This window comes from Hyaena hyaena, unplaced genomic scaffold, assembly GCF_003009895.1.
Source record: "Hyaena hyaena isolate Hyena2069 unplaced genomic scaffold, ASM300989v1 scaffold_38, whole genome shotgun sequence".
In the NCBI taxonomy this organism is placed as follows: Eukaryota; Metazoa; Chordata; class Mammalia; order Carnivora; family Hyaenidae; genus Hyaena; species Hyaena hyaena.
This window is the reverse complement of record NW_024080670.1, coordinates 1,977,253-1,992,425: the sequence shown is the minus strand read 5'-3', so window position 1 is coordinate 1,992,425 and position 15,173 is coordinate 1,977,253. Positions and strand designations below refer to the sequence as shown.

The window sequence follows — 15,173 nt, the reverse complement described above, 5'->3', positions numbered from 1 at the left end:
AGACAAGGGCCCCAAGGAAAGCAGGTGGCTACTCCAGCCTATCCCCATGGTGACCCAGACATACTTAGGATGTACGCTGTCCGGCAGAACAGTCTCTGCCCTGCACAGATACAAGGGGAGGAGCATGAACCCCATGTTCCCATCGAGGAAATATCGAAAAGTTCATGGACATGCTTAGAAACCGCCGTAGAGGGGCGCCAGGGAGGCTCAGTCTGCTAGGCTTCTGACTCTTAGTTTTCAGCTCAGGTCAGGATCTCTCGGTTTCATGAGTTCGAGTCCCACATCGGGCTCTGTGGAGGCTGCTTGGGATTTTCTCCATCTCTCTGTCTCTCCCACTCTTTCTGTCTCTCTCTCTCTTAAAATAAATAAATAAACTTAACCACCCCCCCCCCCCCGCCGTTTCTGACGTTTTCAGGAGAAGCAGCACTTCGATGAACGTCCTTGTGCAGAAATCTTTGCGTCTCTGACCAGAACTTTCTGTGGTTGCTTTTTCCGTTGCAGTAGAACACAGGGTGAGGCCAGCGGGGTGGCCAGTGGGCCCCAGGCCAGAGGGGCCCTGCTGCCTCTGGTCACATTTTTCAAGATGTCCTTGTTGGTGACTTCACTTTCACTTCACCTGTCCCCTCAGCCCAACTGACACAGGGGCCAACACTTCTTTTCCAGGCTCACTCAAATGCCACTTCTGCCAGGAGGGTCTTTCTGTCCCCCACCCCCACCCCCACCTCCCTACTGAGCACCTTAATGACGGGCAGTCAAGCGCTCGGCTCGCCCCGCCGCACCCTGCGGTGTGTAACAGCCAGTACTTTGCCAGGGAAGGAATGAAGCAGGACAGGCAGGCTTCGGGGTGGCTGGTTGGAATACTTTCAGTGAGCTCTGGGGCATAGAGCCTGTCCCTACTTGTCTGTACCTGATCTGGGGGTGATCCTGATCCGGGGCAGGTGGGTGGTGGCCCAGAGTGAGCCCCACAAAGGAGGCGGTGGTTGGCGGGTTGGATTCTGGATCGGTTGGTTTGCATTTAAAAGGCACACCCCTGGGGCACCTGGGTGGCTCAGTCGGTAAAGCTCTGATTCTGGGTTTTGGCTAAGGTCACAATCTCAAGGTCATTGAGATCATTGAGATCACTGACAGTGTGGAGCCTGCTTGGGATTCTCTTTCTCTCCTTCTCTCTCTCTGCCCCTCCCCTGCTCTCTCTCTCTCTCTCAAATAAACTTGAGAATAAATAAAAGGCACACCCCTGGGCCAGTTGTTTGCTATCTCTAGGAAATGGCTAACCCTGGAAGAGGCCTCAATTCCATCACTGATACACATTGAACAAAACCTAAAGTCCTTGCTTCTGGTTCTGGGAGCACTCACGTTCTCGTGGAGGAAGTCTGCGATACACAAACAGACACACAAGAATATTCAGTAATGAGACAGGATCGAGTGATAGAAAGGGACTGAGGATTATTCCAGATAAGGTGGTCAGGGAAGACTTCTCTGAGGAGGTGACGTTTGAACTGAGGTCTGAGTGAAGAGAAGCAGCCAGTCACACAAAGACCAAAAGGAAGAGAATTCCACGCAGGGCACCCAAAGTGCCCTGGTCTCGGCGGGTCGACCAGTGTGGTGACTGTAGAACTTAGATGAGACCAGCACGTCTGGCCGGGATCGGAGGAGAGTTGGGTCAGAGACAGTTAGCGCCCAGCGAAGATGAGTTTGGATTTTCTCCTTGGTGTAAAGGGAAGCTGCCAGAAGTCTTCTGAGCAGGAAAGTAGGTTAACCTGATGTGTTTTTAAAAGCTCACTCTGAGGGCGCCTGGGTGGCTCAGTAGGTTAAGCATCCGACTTCAGCTCGGGTCACGATCTCACGGTTCATGGGTTCAAGCCCCGCATTGGGCTCTGTGCTGTGCTGACAGCCTGGAGCCTGCTTCATGTTCTGTGTCTCCTCTCCCTGCCCTTTTCCTGTTCACACTCTGTCTCTCTCTCAAAAAATAAATAAAGATTTTAAAAAAGTTAAAAAAAAAAATAAAAGCTCCCTCAGGCTGCTGTATGGAGATTGGATGGTAGGAGGGGCAAATGTAGAATCCGGGAGCCTCCCTAGGAGGTGATGCCAGGTGGGAGGTGACTGAGCGACCTGAGGTCGGTGGCCCTGAAAACTGCACAGATGGGGAGGTAGATAGATGCAGGGGGAATCGATGAGCGTTAGACCTGATTGGCCGTTACAATCACTTAGGGAGTTAAAATACACACCGATAGACTCCCAGACCCCACCTTTGTGGAATCTGAGCCCACATTTGGGCTCAGGAATCCGTATTCCTAACAAGCTCCTTTGGGGTGCGCACTCTGTTTCCAGGGTGTTGCTTTGTCCTGAGGTATGAAGAGGCAAGTGTGATGCCCAGAGAGAAACACTGGTGGGGGGCGGGGTCTGGAGTCTGGGGTTCCAGTCCCAACTGTGGATCTGTTGGGGGACCCAGACACCCCAAGGGACAGTCAGGAATAGCAATTCCTACCTCCAAGATGAGCCAAGTGGGAAGACTAAGTAACGTGTTTGTAGAGCATTCAACAAAGGACAAGGCACCTGAGAAGCTTGCAGTAAATGGTGAAGGCTTTGGGGTAAAGCGGGTGCACTAGGAAGGAAACGCGGCCCTGCCACAAACCACTATGTGAATATTAGTCTTTTTTGGCCCTTAGCTTCTTCCTCTACAAAAAGGTATCTGCAGTGGACTGAATGTTTGTGTCTCCCCCTAAATGCATGTGTTGAAATCCTAACCCCCAAGTTTATGGTATGAGTAGGTGAGAATTTTGGGAGGTGATTAGGCGAGTCCTCGTGAATGGGATCAGTACCTTATAAGAAACCTCAGAGACTCCCTCACCCCTTCTGCCAAATAAGGAAACAGTGGGAACACAGTTGTCTGTGAACCAGGAAGCCAGCTCTCAACAGACATTGGCTCTGCCACCGTACACAAGTATTCATAATCCCAGCGCTGCTCTGGAAACACGTGAGCACAATATGAGAATGGGAGGGGCTGAGGTTATGTCTGTCCCTTCAGCCATGGAAGTGGATGCTGTCAAGACTACCCTGCTTTTGGTTTACTGGCACACTCAGGTCTAGCTCCCTAGCTGACTGGGCTACCCCGGCTCAAAGGACACCACTGCCCTCTTATGGCTGAGGCCAGACTCAACCGATGGACCCTTCTCCGGCTTCTGTAGCTCTCCCCTTTCCGCCAGGCAGGAGGGCAAGTGTCTGTCCTGCCCGCTTAGCAGATGACTCGTGGAGCCCTGGAATTTATATCCTTGACCGCCTTGCAGGATTGGCTTTCTTGACGGATGTAGTTGTGAGCTTTGCTCTGAAAGAAATGATGTCAATTTAATCCTTTTTAGGGTCCCTGTGCATAAAGAATCATCAGCTCCTACTCCCTGAGGCTGTGGATGCTATACACCATGCAGGGCAGGGGGGGAGGGAGAGGGTGGTGGGAGGCAGGGAGAAGGGAGGAGGGAAACGCTCCTAAGAAACAGGACGCAGAGATAAAGCCACATATACATTGCTCTGTGCACCACTGGATCCTTAGAACAGCTCCTGGGACACACAGAATGCTCAATTTGTTGTGTAAGTAAATATAAGCCAAGATCTTTGTATTATGTGTGTACTTGCCCTCCCTACAAGATATACCTGCCTTGCAAGGTTTGCTTATTTTTCTTAGGCAGCTTTGCTTTTAAATTAGAGTAAATCAGCTCACTCAAAAGAAGTTGTTAAGAAAGTACAGAAGCAGCATCCGGAGCACTGTTTCTCGGTAGATGTGGATACAACGTTGGTGTTGAGCCGGCACCCGCGAGGAGGTGGTAACGTAGAACAGTGGACTGCTGGGAACAGTATGAATAGAGCTTCGTTTTTCTGTCCAACTAGCGTTTTCTGGAGATCCCACCTCCCCATCCTACTAAGCTCTCTCAGACCAAAGAATCAAGAACCACATTTTAGCAATTTAAAGTTGGAAGGGAACTCAAGACCCATTTCTCAATTATCTCTCCGGTAAACAATAAATGGGATGATGATGATGAGAGATTTTTGGTAAAGAATCAAACGCCACCCAACCTGAGCTTTTAGTATTCCACAGGTGAAGCCTTGCCAATAATAAAAATGGACCCTCGGCTCCCTCATTCCCTTCATGTTAACCTAATGGTTGCCAATAGTCAACATGGCCACCAGGCTAGCGGCTTCCCATTGGCGGTTGCTCTGAGGCCCGCCCCCGCCTCGCCCCGCCCCTCCAAGCGCAGCCGGATGTTGCGGTTCCCGGCTGGATTGCGCCTGCGCTCTTCTTTGGCGCCAAGATGGCGATGGAGATGAGGCTTCCCGTTGCTCGCAAGCCCCTTAGCGAGAGTTTGGGCCGCGATACTAAGAAACACTTGGTGGTTCCGGGGGACACGATCACCACGGACACGGGATTCATGCGGTACGTGGGGACTTGGGGACTCGGGGCCCCAAAGGGCGGCGGCTGGGCTCTCTGCACGTGGCCTCTGTTCCCTTGCACCTAAGTACACGCCAGGCGCAGGGCACAGCCGAGCATCACAGTCCCCTTGTTTCCGAGGCCTTGAGCTCGCAGATAGTCCCTGTCCGCGTTGGCCTCAGCCCTTGGGAACGCCTCTCTCCTGGGCTTCTGGTATCGAGGCGTCTTGGGTGCTCTGCCCGAGGCCCCGATCTCTGAGACTTCCTCGTCTTCTTCGTTGGAGACCTGCAAAACTGGGGGTGGGGGTTAGGAGCCAGAGACCCCTTTTCAGTTTCTGACTTGGTCGCCTCTTCTCTCAGCGACATCTCTTAGCCAGGCGCTTGGTTTCAGTGATTGTTTGTACTTAGGGCATACAGATACGCCGCACGATATATGTGCACCCGAATACACATTTTGAATCTGGGGTCAGTAAGATACGTGTAGTTGAGAACGAAGGCTCTGGGCCCGGACAGTTGAGGTTCCCGGTCCTGCGCCATCCCGCGTTGTTAGCCGTGTTCTCTCCAACGTCCCGTTTGTCCTCTGCACAGTGGTGATCGTGACAGTAACTGTTTGATAGGGAAATGAGGGTTACATGAAGGAATAATAAAAGAAGGGAGACTCACCATCCTAGATAAACGCTAGCGGTGTGTAAGACTTTCTGGACAGGAGAGGAGTACAGCCTTGATAGCAGTGCCCTTTAACCTTTTGGTTTGAGGTTGTTGGAACCTAGGGAATCTTAAGTGTCAGTCTTTCCTTCATGAAGTCCACTCATATTTAAATTACGTGCAGTTGGATTACAACTGTGATCAAGGTGGAAACCCGTGTCCTGTGGAGTGTGTATTTCGGGAGAGACCGATAATAAGCAATGAACACAACAAATGGGTTCGTGTGTGTGGTGATCACTGGAATGGGGAGAAAGAAAAGTTGAGCAGAAGCGGTGGAATGTGGTTGGAGATATGGTGGGGGTGGTGGCAGCATGGCGGGGGACTGCTTTAAATGGGATAGTCAAGGTGGGCGTAATGGAGAAGGTGCCACTTGAGTAGACGGGAGTAAGACAAAGGCGATGTCCATGAAGCTCTCGAAAGGAGTGTTGTGGGCAGAGGGAGAAGCCGGGCTTTATGGTAGGAGGAGCCTGTGAGGAATATGTTGTTCCTCATCTCAAGTGTATTCTTGGCATCCTACTCTTGTTACAGGGGCCACGGAACCTACATGGGGGAGGAGAAGCTCATTGCATCTGTGGCCGGCTCCGTGGAGAGGGTAAACAAGTTGATCTGTGTGAAAGCTTTGAAAACCAGGTGAGAACGAAAGGTGTGTATTCTGCGTCATTTATGTCACACAACCGGGTGTTCCCCCCCCAACCCCCCCACCTGCCTTAGGTCTGCGATTCTCTAGGTCTGCGCTTTTGAAAGGGTGTAGGTGGCCGTAGGTAAGTGTGGGCCTCGGAGGTTCCCCCCACCATGACTTGACCTCTCCAAACCTTGGTTGCCTCCTCTGCAAAATGAGGATAATCGTATGACCCACCTTGTGGGACTTTCATTAGAATTCATTGAAATAGGATGTGTAAAGGACTTACACAGGGCCCAGCCACTACCTAGAAGGGCTTGATAAAGGTTAGCTCCCGAAAGGAAGCCAGTGGGGTTGGAACCGAGCAAGCAAGGGGGAGCGTAGGGGCAGATGCAGTAAGAGAGATGAGGTGGGCAGACAGCCTGCCTTGTAGCCATGGTAAGCGGTTTGTCTTCCGCCTTATGTAATCTGGGAAGCCTCTGGAAGGGGCGGAGCAGAAGACGGACATGGTCTGACTTCTCTTCACTCTGGCTGCTATGAGGAGATTGAAGGGGGGCAGGGGCAGGCTTAGGGAGCCACGTTAATGGACTATTTTCATCATCTGAAGTGATGGTGGCTTGGAACAAGATGGCGGTAGGAGTTGGGAAGAGTGGCTGAATCTGCATCCATTTTGTGTCCTGAGGTGGTTGATGTTTTTTTTGATTATTATGCAACAGTGCTGGATTTTGTATTCTTTGGAATTTTCCATGTATAGGACCATGTCTGTGAATAGAGATAGTGTTACTTCTTCTTTTCCAATTGGGATGCCTTTTATTTCTGTGTGTATTTTGAAGGTAGAGCCAGTAGGGTCAGCTGCTGGATTTGTCTTGGAGCATGAGAGAGAGAGCGGGGGAGGGAAAGGGGGGAGAGCGAGCGAGAAATCAAGGGATCCTCCAAGGACTCCCAAGCTTTTTGGCTCGAGCGACTGGAGGGACGGTGTTGCCATTTACCGAGACCGAGACCGTGATGGCTGGGAGGGGACCAGTTTGTGATGGCGGCTGGGGAAAGGGCCTTGGGAAAGCTTTGCTTTAGGTTGGTGTCATTTGGAAATGCCTTTTAAGTCACGTAACTAGAGATGCTGGGTAGCCAGCAGTTGACTAGAGTCTGGAATTCAGGGGATGGGATAGTCATTGGTAGTATTTAAAGCCATTCAGTTGGATGAGCTCACCATCGGTGAATGTGGGCCGACAGAGGAGAGGCCTCCGACTGGAGCCTTCAGCATGGAACACCTCGTCATTAGAATTGGGATAAGGAACTAACGGGCTGGAGGCGCGCACCTTGTGGGGGGAGACCGTGGGTTGGGGTGGGGTCCTGTCTCAGTCTCCTCCTCCTTTGCTGATGCAGAAGCCATCTGTGTTCCAGAGCCCACCAGGAAATAGTCAGTGCTTATCATTGGCATGTAATTAACAAAGTAGGGGTTTTAGGCTTAATGAACTATTTGGAATAAATGGTTTGTGTAAGAATAGTTAATGAAGACTTTATACATGTAGGAATGTTTGAACTTATCAGTTCCTGGAAAGAAGTTTAAAAAGCATACGTATGTGAATTTATCATATTAAAAATTTTTAAATATTTTATTTATTTCTTAGAGAGACCGTGTGAGCAGGGGAGGGTCAGAGAGAGAGGGAGACACAGAATCTGAAACAGGCTCCAGGCTCTGAGCTGGCAGTCAGCACAGAGCCCGACGCAGGGCCCAAACCCACGAATCATGAGATCATGACCTGAGCCGAAGTCAGTCGCTTAACCGACTGAGCCACCCAGGCGCCCCTCGAATTTACCATATTTAAATGTGGTGGGTAATTAAGGCACTCATCCTTTTTAACCGAAATCATGAATGATGCTTGGTCTTGTGATGAGGTCTTTTTACTGATGGACGACCTTTTGTCTTATCTTTCAGATATAACGGTGAAGTAGGAGACATTGTAGTGGGGAGAATCACAGAGGTAAAGTCGATACCAGATTGGTTTTTACAAAGTGAAAGCAAGCTGGTGACTGAATGGCTGGCACAGTCATTGCCTGTGTAGTGATGCAAATGGGGCATTCATTGCATTGGACCCTGATGTGCCCTTTGATGTAAACAGGTGGCTTGTCGCGTTGGGGATTATTGGTTGCTTATGACACGAGCGCTTGTCTCTGGGGCCTGTCTGACCGTGAAATTTCTCCGTAGGTTCAACAGAAGAGGTGGAAGGTGGAGACCAACTCTAGGCTGGATTCGGTCTTGCTTCTCTCATCTATGAACCTTCCCGGAGGAGAGCTGGTAAGGGTCTCCATGCTGTGCTGTAGAATTTGCTAGCAAGAAGTCTGGGGTCTGTTGCTTCACTGGAGAGCTCTGCTTTTAGTGAGGCTGCCTCTTTTAGTCTTGTTTGTCTGCTGTGAGGTTTGCTGCCTGTGTTACACGTATGCTTTTTTTTAAAAAAATGCTTTTTATTTACTTTTGAGAAAGAGAGCGTGAGCAGGGGAGGGTCACAGAGAGAGGGAGACACAGAATCTGAAATAGGCTCCAGGCTCTGAGCTAGCTGTCAGCACAGAGCCCGACACGGGGCTTGAACCCACGAACCATGAGATCATGACCTGAGCCGAAGTCGGACGCTTAACTGACTGAGCTACCTAGGCGTCCCTGTACACTTTTTTTTTTAAGTTCTTAGATTTTTACATTTTTTTAAAAATGTTTTTTATTTATTTCTAGGAGAGAGAGAGAGAGAGACAGCGTGAGCAGGGGAGGGTCAGAGAGAGAGGGAGTCACAGACTCCGAAACAGGCTCCAGGCTCTGAGCTGGCAGTCAGCACAGAGCCCGATGTGGGGCTTGAACCCACGAACCGCGAGGTCATGACCTAAGCGAAAGTCGGACGCTTAACCGACTAAGTCACCTAGGCGCCCCAGATTTTTAAATTTTTTTAATGTTTATTTATTTATTTTTTGAGAGAGAGAGAGCGAGCTAGCACACAAGCTGGTGAGGGGCCAAGAGACAGACACAGAATCTGAAGCAGGCTCCAGGCTCTGCGCTGTCAGCGCAGAGCCCAGTGTGGAGTTTGAATTCATGAGCTAGGAGATAATGAACGACGTGAGCCGATGTCGGATGCTAAACTGACTAAGCCATCCAGGTGCCCCACACATAGGCTTTTTACTGGCCCAGGCCTCCCAAAAGAAGCAGCAATTGGTATGTTGTAGGATCTGGAACAGCGAGCCATGGGGAGCGATCCCCAAAGAGAGTTGGGAGAGAAGCTCTCAGATGCTTGGTGCCCATTTTCCTTTTCTGGGTGCATTGGCTTTGCACAGTGAATGTGTTCCTTGAAAAGTTGTGCTTAAATTCTTTGCTTTTCATGAATTGAATGGCATCTGGTTATCCCAGACAACTACAGGGCCTAAGGGACAGCCTTTTGTAAAATGTCATGGTTTACGTTTATCTTCAGTCCAGCACGTATGTGCGAAGAGGCTCACTGTGCTAGCTTCTCCAAAGAATGCAAGATAAAGGAGGTGCAACTGAGTTCTTTAAAGAGTGTGCAGATGAGCGGGGGAACGAAATAAGTGGTCTGAATACGGGCAGTCGGAGGGATAAAGAGGCGTGTGATTGTGCAGAAGGAGTGAGCGCTCATAGGAAAGAGGGGCGTTGGGTTTGATCCTTGAAGGATGGGTAGAATTTCACAGGGAATCTGAGCTGATGGGAAAAGTGTGAGTAAAGATCCAGTCAGGCAGGCAGTAGGCTGGGCCTGCTGGAGCGGGGACGGCTGCCATGGAAGGTGAGTGTGGGAAAGAGGGCTGGGCACCACTGGGAGCGTTTTCAGTATCATGGAAGGAGCTGGAAGTTTATCCAGAGGAGGGCGGGAGGGAGGAGGAAGAGGAGCCCCGGGGATCTCTTTCCAGGAGACAGAAAGTAGTGGCGATCGCTCTGGTTTTCCTTGAGTGACGCCGCTTACCTACTCTAGCGTTTGAATGCCGTGGCTGCAGAGACCTCGAGCAGAAGTGAAAGAGAAAGAAGATGGAGAGTGAACTTGCGGCAGCATCTGTCTGACTTCAGTAACGGCATCTCTCTGTGTGTTTCAGAGGCGGAGGTCTGCGGAAGATGAGCTGGCGATGAGAGGGTTCTTGCAGGAAGGGGACCTTATCAGTGTATCCCGCACCTTGCGTTGCAGCGTCTCTGTGTTCTCTGTGGAGCCGGGACGTGGGGCTTACGCTGTATGCCTCCGCCAGGAGGAACGGGTCCTGGCGGGGATCTGAATCCTGGATCGAGGGTCAGGGGCTGTGCCGCGGGCTTCCTGAATCTCCTTAACCCAACCGGCCTCTGCGGCTCTTGTTCAGACCTGCTGCCTCGAGTCCTTTCCGTGGGTTTTGTAACTTACGGTGGCCCGGGCCCTGGGCTCGACTCCACTTCTCATAAGCACGGTAGCTCTTACCCAGGGAGGAGGAGAAAAGGTGTTCGTGTCAGGACCTTCACGAGAAGCAAGGGGGCGAGAGACCTTGTTGCAGTGACGTCACCGGGGCTGCTGCGGCTGCGGGTGGGACTGCTAGGGACGGGAGGGAAGGGCAGGGACGCCGGAAGGCAGCGGGCCTGGAAGCGTTTGTTCCTTGATCACCCTGGCCAGGCGGAAGTGCAGGCGGTGTTCTCCGATGGAGCCGTCTCTCTGCACACGAGGAGTCTGAAATACGGAAAAGTAAGTTGGACTTTGCTGTTGTCGCGTGCTGACTGAGGCTTCGAGTCCTTTCTTCCGTATCCCGGAGGCTCTCTGGGATTCGGCCCTAAAGGACTCCAGAAGCTAAGCGTTACAGGCTGGCATCCCGCACGCCGGCAGGTTCTCGGGTCAGCGGTGCTGTAACGGACGACAGCTTCTAACTCTCCTCCTAGCGAGCGGATGGTTGTGGCCGGAGAGCTGCTGTGACCGTGGCCCGGGGGCCCTGCTGTGCCTGTTGCCTCCCGGGGTGCTGCCGCTCCACACTGGGGCCAGGGGTAGAGGCTGTACCCGGAGCAGAGGGAGGTGGTGCGTTGAAACCCGAAGGCCTTGGCTCCAGACAAATGTCCGTCAGTAAATGGATCTGATAGCATCACTCGGCACGGTTGGTTTGCCACTGAGCCTCTAAATGAAATGTCACTGCTTTTCATGTGTGAGGTTACATTACTGAGGCTGTTTTTTAGCAGCATAATTTTCTTGTTCTTTATTTTTATAATGTTTATTTTTGAAAGAGATACAGAGGATGAGCAGGGGAGGGAAAGAGAGGGAGGCACCGAATCAGAAGCAGGCTTCAGGCTCTGAGCTGTCAGTGCAGAGTCCAGCATGGGGCTCGAACCCACCAACCATGAGATCGTGACCTGGGCCGAAGTTGAATGCTTAACCCACTGAGCCACGCAGGCACCCCAACAGCATACTTTTTAAAGAAAAGAAAAATTTTTTTTAATGTTTATTTTTTGAGAGAGAGACAGATGGGAGCGGGGAGGGGCAGAGAGAGAGAGGGAGACACACAATTGGAAGCAGGCTCCGGGCTCCGAGCTGTTAGCACAGAGCCTGACACAGGGCTCGAACCCACACATCGTGAGATCATGACCTGAGCCCACGTCGGATGCTCAATCCTACTGAGCGACCCAGGCGCCCCTGACGATATACTTTCTAAAACAAATCGTGACTCCCTAGTCTCTTGGCTTCATCTGGGTGAACCTTTTCATTCCGGAGTGGGACGGAAGCCTGTTCCCTTGTGGAGCGGCCATGGGCAGCCACACACGCAGCCTTGAAGTAGGTGGAAAGCGGCACCGCGTGTGCGGACTTTCACGGGACTGGGTCCTGCAGACCCTCCATCAGCGGGATGGGGGCTTGGAGCTGGCCTGCCAGGACCCGGGGTGGATTCGCACCCAGCCCTTGGCCAGTCCTCTCGCCCTGCGGCATGCGTCTCACAGGCAGGGTAGGCGGTTGGGATCAAGGTGGAAGAGAAGAGCGCGCCTTGGCCCACAAGAGGCTCGGGCTCACGTCCTCATTAGCTCCAGCTTCTTTGACTGCTGGGCGCAGCGACCTTGGATTTGATGATAAATATAGGATGGCGGGAAGATGGGAGAAGAGCCTGTAAAGTGCCCTTCTCTCGGGACACATGAACGACCTCTGCATCGGGAAGCGCTCTCCGGGAGTGTTTCCGGTGTGTGCGCGTCCAGGAGACTGCCGTTGGCGACGGGAGTGGCCCTGCTTCCGCCGTAACGCGATGCGCCTCCTGTGGTCGGCTTTTCACCACCGCACGGATGACCTACTGTGACTTGGTGTGTGTGTGTGTCCCCAGCTAGGTCAGGGCGTGCTGGTCCAGGTGTCCCCCTCCCTGGTGAAACGGCAGAAGACTCACTTCCATGACTTGCCGTGTGGCGCGTCGGTGATCCTGGGCAACAACGGCTTTATCTGGATCTACCCCACACCCGAGCACAAAGAAGAGGATGCGGGGGGCTTCGTCGCCAACCTGGAGGTGAGGAAGCGCAGTGCGGCTGTCGCGGCGGGATGGCGCTCCATCCTTGCGGTGCTTCTGGGACAGGCGGAGCCGCTCATGATACGGCACGGCTGCCGTGGTCTCAGTTTGGCTCTGCATCGAGGTGTCTTCGTGAGCGTTGTGTTGCCTTGTCTCTCTATTTATTACAGATTTTTTTTAATATTTATTTTTGAGAGAGAGAGAGAAAGAGATAGCGTGCAAGCAAGGAAGGGGGAGAGGGGAAAGCAGAATCCGAGAGGGGGCACAGAATCCGAAGCAGGCTCCGGGCTCTGAGCTGTCGGCACAGAGCCCGACGCGGGGCTCAGTCCCATGAACCGTGAGATCACGACCTGAGTGAACCTGGCCGCTTCACCAACTAGGCCACCCAGACGCCCCTTTTCTTTTGATTTTTTAAGTTTACTTATTTATTTTGAGAGAGAGAGAATGAACCAGTGGGTTTGGAAAGGCAGAGAGAAAAGGGGACAGAGGATCCGAAGCGGGCTCTGCTGACAGCAGCGAGCCCAACGTGGGGCTCGAACTCACGAGTCGTGAGATCCTGACTTGAGCCGAAGTTGATGCTTAACCGACTGAGCTGCCCAGGCGCCCCGTGCGTTCTCTTTTCCTGAAGAGGGGGTGGGGGTGGAAGTGCTTTGATCTTCGTCGGCAGAGGTAGTGAGTTACCGGGTAACAGCTCGCGAAGGGGCCTCCTTTTCCGACTCCCTCGGAGTCAGCTGTTTGGCTGGTCGGGGTCCCACAGTGCTACAGGTTTAGCTGCAAATGATTCCTGTGATTTGCCGGGACTGTTCGCCGACTCTCGCTCTGATTCTGTTTTCCCTCTGTGCCCGCTGGTAGCCCGTGTCCCTCACCGACCGGGAGGTGATCTCCCGGCTCCGGAACTGCATCGTGTCGCTGGTCACTCAGAGGATGATGCTGTACGACACCAGCATCCTGTACTGCTACGAGGCGTCCCTCCCCCACCAGGTACTCCGGCCAGGCCTTCCCTTCCCCGCGCCCGTCCGCGGGGTCGGCACTGCGTGTTCGCCGCCTGCTCCGGCGCCTCCTTGGCGAGAGCACCCGGCCCCCAGAAACCGTTACCTTGGCCGTCGGTCTGGGTGTGATCCGGTGGGCAGCCCTCTCAAGGGTCCGATAGATGCCTCCCTGGGACACTTGTGATGTTCGCAGTGCCTAGTGTCAGTGCGGGGATTCGGGGGGTGGGGGCGTCGGGCAGGACTGGGTCAGGGCAGCAGCTGTCAGGACGTCCCCTTGCCCGTCCCGGATTTCAGCTTTTTCGTGAGTGTCAGGATAAGATCTTTGTTCCTGTCGCTGTTTACCGGGGATTCTTATTTATTTATTTACTTTTGAGAGAGAGAGAGAGACAGTGTGAGCAGGGGAGGGTCAGAGAGAGGGACACACAGAATCTGAAGCAGGCTCCAGGCTCTGAGCTGTCAGCACAGAGCCTGACGTGGGGCTCGAACCCACGAACCATGAGATCATGGCCTGAGCAGAAGTCAAGACGCTTAACCGACAGAGCCCCCCAGGCGCCCCTGTTTACCGGGGCTTCTTGATTTGTTAAGCCGGGTCTAGCAGACCTGAGTCTCTGATAAATGAAAGGAATATAGAAAATAGAAGGGTTATGGTAACCGTGCTTGGTTTCTGCATTGGGTCGGCTCATAGTTGCTTACAGTTGGTTTCTTTTCTGAACAAATACCTTTTTCTTCTTTAGATCAAAGACATCTTAAAGCCAGAAATAATGGAGGAAATAGTGATGGAAACACGCCAGAGGCTTCTAGAACAGGAGGGATAAAGAGAGACATCGGGAGGTCGGGACTGTGCGTAACTGAGCGGAGCAGCTCTTGAAAGCGGAGAAGCTGGTTTGCGGTCCCCACGCGAGGCTCCGCAGAGAACTGTGAAACTCGCCACTTCACGCACACTGGGCTGCGTCTGGCCCGAAGACCTGCTCTCTCCTGTTCTGAGGCAGAGCCTGGGGGGCGTGCCGCCAGCCCCGTGGGTTGCCCGCAGAGTCCGGCACGAGGGCTGGTTTCGAGCCTTTAAAAGCACGTGGTGTTTCAGCCGGGTGGACTCCCATCCTGGAATAATACGGAGGGTCTTCTGTCTTCTACTCACCATCAATTCACAAGGCTCAGAGCCCCCCGCGAAGTTGCCCCTATAAGCAGCATGGCCTCCCTGACCCCCAGATTATCTGTTTTGGCCTCTGTCTCCACCTCTGCAGCACAAGTACGACATCGAAGACTATAGTTAGTAAGTTAACACAGCAGTCGAATAGCAGAATAAAGCTAACCCAGCAGCCTTTGCTTGGTCGGAATGTTACTTCCCATCGCAGGTCCCTTCCAGTGACAGATGCGAGTATATCTATAGCAGGCTGCCATGATCTGTCCTGTCTTTAGGGTGATTTGTAAGAAGCTGATTTATCAATAATAGAATGGATGCTCCGGGTGCTCTGAGGAGCACGGAAGCAGGAGTGCAGGCAGGAAAAGAAGAGCTGTGTTCGTGCTGTAGTGGAAGCTGTACTGCGTGAACTTTGGAATCCTGCAGGGTTAACAAGAAGTTGGGAGTTCTCACTGAGGAATGTAGAACTCCCGGGTGTCCGTTTTCCTAGTGACTAAAGATGGTACTCCGATTCAGGTTTGGGGAAACTTTTTTTTTAAAGGCACCCTATAAAGTGCTATTTTATTTCACACGTGCAGTGAACTATTTTTATATATTTGTAAACGTGTCCACATCACTTTCTGTTCTTGTGTCCCGTGTAATACTTGAGAGCTGAGTATAGTTGAAGGAGGGCTTAGCAGATACAGATTCTGACGGAGGCCTTAACTGCTCTACTCAGGTCTCCTAGGAAAATGTAAACTGAGGGCAGTTTCAGGGGCAGTGACTTTGAACACTGCATTTGACAGTTTTTAACTACAGATCGGCCTTTCTTCAGTTAACGGTATGTTTCTCGTCCTGG

The 15,173-nt window shown here is 52.3% G+C and overlaps 1 protein-coding gene across 1 annotated transcript; it reads left to right on the top strand.

Moving 5' to 3' along the window:
* Positions 1-4,290: 4,290 nt before the first annotated feature.
* On the top strand, positions 4,291-14,904 carry EXOSC2 (exosome component 2). The gene is made up of 9 exons (XM_039229734.1): positions 4,291-4,423; positions 5,650-5,751; positions 7,677-7,722; positions 7,947-8,036; positions 9,821-9,886; positions 10,360-10,428; positions 12,032-12,208; positions 13,061-13,189; positions 13,932-14,904. Exons 1-9 carry the CDS (start codon positions 4,302-4,304, stop codon positions 14,010-14,012), a joined length of 882 nt encoding a protein of 293 aa, XP_039085665.1. The 5' UTR covers positions 4,291-4,301; the 3' UTR covers positions 14,013-14,904.
* Positions 14,905-15,173: the final 269 nt, after the last annotated feature.